Source organism: Jatropha curcas, chromosome 5 (assembly GCF_041381405.1).
Source record: "Jatropha curcas cultivar XTBG-Jc1 chromosome 5, XTBG_Jcur_1.0, whole genome shotgun sequence".
NCBI lineage: Eukaryota > Viridiplantae > Streptophyta > Magnoliopsida > Malpighiales > Euphorbiaceae > Jatropha > Jatropha curcas.
Window position 1 is genome coordinate 465,822 of NC_143155.1, and position 5,917 is coordinate 471,738.

General features: G+C 36.6%; 1 protein-coding gene across 1 annotated transcript; it reads right to left on the reverse strand.

Moving 5' to 3' along the window:
- Window positions 1–838: 838 nt before the first annotated feature.
- On the reverse strand, window positions 839–5,512 carry LOC119370400 (TMV resistance protein N). Its single transcript, XM_089721687.1, has 5 exons — window positions 4,685–5,512; window positions 3,413–4,514; window positions 2,959–3,309; window positions 1,789–2,874; window positions 839–1,685 (listed from the first exon to the last, which is right to left on the reverse strand). Exons 1-5 carry the CDS (start codon window positions 5,374–5,376, stop codon window positions 1,227–1,229), a joined length of 3,690 nt encoding a protein of 1,229 aa, XP_089577813.1. The 5' UTR covers window positions 5,377–5,512; the 3' UTR covers window positions 839–1,226.
- Window positions 5,513–5,917: the final 405 nt, after the last annotated feature.

The following is a 5,917-nucleotide window of genomic DNA, read 5'->3' on the forward strand; positions in this document are numbered from 1 at the left end:
TGTCTCAAATGCATTTTTAATACCGTGAAAGTCAAACCAGAACATTGTACGACCTAAGGAGTACTTAATTTATTATAATTATATCCAATATAGATATTTAATTTTATCGATCAAGAATCTCAAGTAAAAAAAAAGTACGAGGAATTCTTCGAGGTGTCAAAATGGGTTATAATATGCGAATACAATTTGTCTAACATGTGAAATAAATGAGTGAGGGTTGAGGTTAAACGAGTTCGTGTCATAAATGGTGACCCATTTATGACACGAATATAAACGTATCGCTTCACGGGTTGACATATGGGTTAGGCGAGTGATCCGTTTACTTTAGGGTAAAGAGAAAATTTTAATGTCAAATATAAATACACAACTAAAATCCTATTTAAAATTTATTGTTATATTAATTTATTGTTACTTTAGTTACGAATCTGGGAATAAAATTTATTTTTAAATATGATTTGAGTTAAAAATGTTAAAACTTAAAAATATTATGAGCAGGTTAAGTGAGTCATATACAGGCTAATACGACCTACGCAACTTGTTTATAATATTAGGCGGGTTATACGGGTCATATACGGGTTAATACAATTCACTTAACCTGCTTATGATATTAGGTGAATTACATGTATAGTATTCATATCACCTGCTTAATTTTCATGTTGTGTTTGTATTGAGAAATTTAACACAATTATTAAACAAATTATGTTTATATTAACCCTAACAGTGTTGCGTGTTAAGCAAATTCATGTTGAATTTCTAGTCTATTTCTAATGAATTAAAAAATAAGAAAAATAAAAATTAATTAAACAAAATATCTTAATTAACAAAATCTACGAGCATATTGATAAAATTATGTATCTTAATATTAATAAACATATTAATAAAACTTATCTAATTATTATTTTTTTCACATTAAGCTATGAGCGATCACATAAGACACTCGAGTGAACTGCTTCAATTTCTGGTTGAATTTCTTCTGGCTAGGTGTCATCTCTATTGCTAAATATATCACGATAAGATATGTTGCCTTATTAGCGATATGATGATATTTTAGTCTATCCTAATAACAGTTCGTAAAAAGCTCTGTAAGTCCAACTGATGGGATCAGCAGTGTATTAGGAGTTCTACCAGCTATTAGTTCCTGATTAGAATCCTATCCAAATATTTTCAATCTAGCTGTTGGGCCCAATTAGCTATCCGCTGCATCAAAAAGTTAAAACAAACGCCCTCTAAATAACGACTTTCCCATTGGACAAACAGCACATTGGGAATAGGCCACATTTTTTCACCCGCAAGCCTTTGCCACGAGTGTGCAGAACAGCCTTTAGCTGCGTCCAACTACCCATCTTCCTTGTCGTAGTGAATGAACATGACGGTATATAATGCAACCACAAATGATCTGACTCAACCTTGCTACTTCTATTTATAAAAAATCCAGTATCAGGAATCACCTTGTAGTTGTTATGCACCAAATAAAGTTCAAATCCGCATTGCATTTCCATGGCTGTATCATTATCAGAGTCATAATCATCGACTTCAAAAACAGCCCAAAAAGCTAAACCCCTCAAACTTTCCTTGTACCAATCTCCAGGCAGATTGATACTCTTTGAAGGGTGACTCTGCTCGTGCTCAGACCACACTGGAATCCCACCTCCAGGAATAATAACAGTAAATTCAGTGAATGATACCTGCATCATACAAAACAAGAAAATTTATTTTTGAGAAAGAAAGAGAACGTTCTATGAAAATCAATCAAGAACATGAACAAGGGAAATAAATAGAGTAACAGACCTTGCGAACATGATGTTTCAGCAGCTCAAGCGCTACCTTTATTGCAGAAGCCTCACATTTTTCCCCATAAACATAACCCAAGTTGGAACAATTCATAAAATTGAAATAGTTCTTGCACGATCCCTTCATTCTTGGTGCTACATTGACTAGTTCTGGGCAATTTTGTGCTTCTACACAATGTGTCTTGGGCGGAAGAGATGGCACTGAGACAAGATTGATACATTCTGCCAAACAAATAACTTGTAGATTCTTAAGTTTGGCAAAAGTTTGAGAGGGTAATGTGTAAAAGTAGTTTCCACTCAGGTTTAATTCCTTCAAAGACTCTAACAGGCCAAATTCTTTAGGGATTGATACTTCTGTCAAATTGCAGTAGCTGAGATCAAGACTCGTTAAACAGGATAAACTTCCATAAAAATATCGTGACAAATTCTCTCTAGTTTCTTCCAGCAGATTCTGTTCTGGGTTTACAAATGGAAAATTCTCACACTCACGAAAGGAAAGTACTTTAAGCTTTGTAAAAGAGCATATAGAGAGTGGTGGCTTTGTCATTGTCACTTTATCTAGATAAAGTTCTTCCAAGTTCTCCAGCCATTCTAGCTCCTTCAGCAATGTGTAATGATTGGGGCATCCTGAAAAATAAATAGTCTTCAGATGCATTAAATGGCCAATGCTTGTTGGAAGATCCCAAAGATATTTACAATTCTTGGCACTCAAAAGAACAAGACCCGTAAGCTTTTCAATAGATGAAGGTAGTGCTTGTATAGCAGTGTCATCTAGATAAAGCTCCGACAAGAATTCCATATTAGCCTTAATCTCAGGAAATTTCTTAAGCAGTGAGCATCCAGAGAGTATGAGAATCTCAAGAGACATTGTACGAAGTTCACTTGGAAAGGATTGAAGAAGTGAGCAGTCTTTCAGATTTAATAATCTGAGGTTTTTGAGAGAACCCAGAGACGGATGAGCCTGTATTAAACTTTTGCACCCTTCGAGAATAAGTACCTCAAGCTTTTGGACCCCATAAAAATCTGGTGTCATAGTGAGTTTCTGACACTGACTGAGTTTGATGAACCTCAAATTGTCGAAACACTGTCAAATAAAAAAGAAAATCAAACTACTTGGCTGTGAATCTCACATCATATGGACCAAAATGAAAATACTTGACAACAATACCTTCCTTTCTGTTGGAAGCTTCGTTATGCTGCTGTATGACATATTGAGTTCAACAAGGTTCACTGGATAAAATTTTGATGGCAAATTTTGGGGGCATCCATGCCAGTACAAGCACCGTAAGTCATTAGACAATTTTGAAAACTCTCCATAAAGAATTGCACGAGACTTTTTGGGTTGCCTTGTAGCATATTTTCTTGAATTTTGGGTAAGGTATTCAAAACCCCCAGAATGGTCAACATAGCAGATCTTAAGCACTCTAAGGTGCTTCATCCTCCAGAAGACTCCGGTATCAATAACTAAATTGCCTACCTTAGACAAATCCAGGATCATACCCTCAATATTGTCTGTCGCCTGCAACATATATAGGGAAGAGATAGTCTTAGAAAATCATTTAAGCATGTAAAATTGCAAGTTGCAAGTAAAAGAATTAACTTTCATGGGAATGATTTCTCACCGCATTTTCTTCCAACACTCGGTACACATCTCCGTGATCCCACAATCTGCTGCGTTCACCGGGCTTTGTTGGAGACTCTTGACGAACAATATCCCGCCCAATTTTTTGCAGTAAACCATTCATCCATATCTTATTATCTAAAATGGTAATCAGACATTTATCAACGAGAGCCTTCAGACTACCATCTGCATGGAATCCACAGCCTTCTAATACTTTCACCACATAAGATTTATCCTCCCCGTTAAAAAAACATGCAATATCAAGAAATGTATATTTTTGCGGATCATCAAGCCCATCATAACCGATCCTCAGCACTTGTTGGATCTTTATATTCGGATATTTTACAAGTTTCTGCAATTCACTTTGCCATTCATTTTCATTCTTGGGACCAAAAAAGGAACCAAGAACCTTCAGAGCTAAAGGAACACCTTCAGCATACTTCACTGTACGGCGTGAGAGCTTCATGAATTTAATGAATTTATCTACAGGATATCTATTCTGGACGGCATATTGAGTGAACAAAGAAAGTGATTCATTATGGTTTAGACATTTAGGCTTATAAATTTCATCCACTCCACGTGCAAGTAGTAAGTTGCGATCTGTAGTTGTTATAATAATCCTACTACCAGGACCAAACCAGTCATGATCCGCTGCTAAGGCTTCCAACTCTTCGCCATTATACACACCATCAAGAACAATAAGAACACGCATATATTGTAACCTTTCCCTTATTGCATCAAAATTGCTACCCAGGTTTCTTATTGTCTGGATATCTTCCTTTAATAGTTTAGAAAGAAGCTGTTCTTGTAAATGTTGAAGACCGAATGTTTCTGCTACTTTTCCAACTCTTTCAAGAAAGCAATAATTTTTGAATTGGCAATATATACTGTCATAAACAGCTTTAGCTATGGTTGTTTTACCAATTCCTCCCATTCCCCATATTCCAACTATGCGAACATCATCCAACCCCAGACGTAATTTTGATTTCATTTCCTCTATTCTGGAATCCATTCCAACTAGGCCTTTAGCTCTTTTGGGGGACGTACGACTCAGTTTTTTCAGGATATAGATTACAATTTCATCAATAAGAGTAGGAATATCCCTGCAGAATTGGAAACGGATGAAATGAAAAGGTCAAACAAAAACATAAATAAAAAGACTGACAAAATGCAATTTAAGGTGCCCAGAAATGAAGAAGATTATAAGCAGAGTGTTCACAGTCCAACTACAAAATGAACATCAACAAAGCTATTATAAAATGGAATGTATTACCTATCTCTCGCATCCCATCCAGATTTGTTGCCTGCCTTTAGAAGAGCTAATGTCCACCCCTCAACCTTCTCAGGATATTTAGATATTGACTTGGCAAAATTTTTTCCAAACCTACCAGTCTGCTTTCGCACATCTGATGGATCCACATTGTAGAATATTGGCAAAACTGTATCTCTCATTGTATATTTCTGTTCTTCCGTCTCTGAATCTGGGATACGTTCAGTGATCTTCATGAGTTCATCCAAGCAAAAAGAGGAAGAACCATACTTCTTAGAAAGAACTACGACACAAAATCTCGACTCCTGAATCGCTTTAAGGAGTGCAGGAGTGATTATTTTCCCTTTGTCAAGACTCCTATCATCTTTGTAGGTTCTAATTCCTTTTTCAGTCAAAGCGTTATACAAATTGCTAACAAACTCGTGCCTGACTTCACCTCTGAAACTCAAGAAAACGTCATATTCCCAAGAACTGGAAGCAACAGCAACTTTTGCAGCATCCGGAGCAGTCACATGAGCTTTATGTGTAGTTTTCACGGTAGCAGAATCAGAGGTTATGGCCGCCGGAGTTGCAGAATGTGCAGTCATAGTTTCCACACTTACAGAAGAAAAAGAAGACGGTGCAGTCATAGTCTCAGCTCCAGGATCCACGGTAGAATAGCCCGCAGCTCCACCGGTGCTGAGGTTAGAACCCATAGGAGAGTACAAGAAAAGGAATAACTGGACGAATGGGAACTGAAAATGTTCAAAATTTTTAACATAACCGCGTTCGATGAAGCAATTTATAGATAATTAAGGGAATCGAGAAAATTTGACTTGGACAATTCACATGCAGAATACTGAACAAGTCAACTAACATTTTAACAAACAGCTGAGGAATTTTTATTAATGCTAATATTGTTCGTACAAGTAACAACAGGATGCTCTTTCGGATTTTGTCGGGAAGTGCCATGTAACTTCGTTTTCAACCTTCAGTTAATCATTAAAGCCATGCCTCAATCGGATCCTCACACGACACTGCCGGAGCCACGGGGGCCTGTGGGCCACCGCCCCCCTGACTTCGATAAAACTTTCTAGGGCGCCTTCAGTCACATCATCACGTTTGAAGTCCTGAGATCAAAAAGCCAGAGGCTGCAGTTTTTTGGTTTTTTTTTTTTAATTTTATTTTTTAGTTTAGTTATTTATATAGTTTTAGCTAGTTATTTTTAATTAGTTTTTATATATAAGAAAAGTTTTA

Excerpts from the sequence above, each read along its gene's own strand:
- LOC119370400 (XM_089721687.1), bottom strand. The coding sequence starts at position 5,376 with ATGGGTTCTAACCTCAGCACCGGTGGAGCTGCGGGCTATTCTACCGTG. Across the intron at positions 4,515-4,684 it reads GGATGGGATGCGAGAGATAG|GGATATTCCTACTCTTATTG; the intron begins GTAATACATTCC and ends CCAATTCTGCAG. Across the intron at positions 2,875-2,958 it reads AGCTTCCAACAGAAAGGAAG|TGTTTCGACAATTTGAGGTT; the intron begins GTATTGTTGTCA and ends TTTATTTGACAG.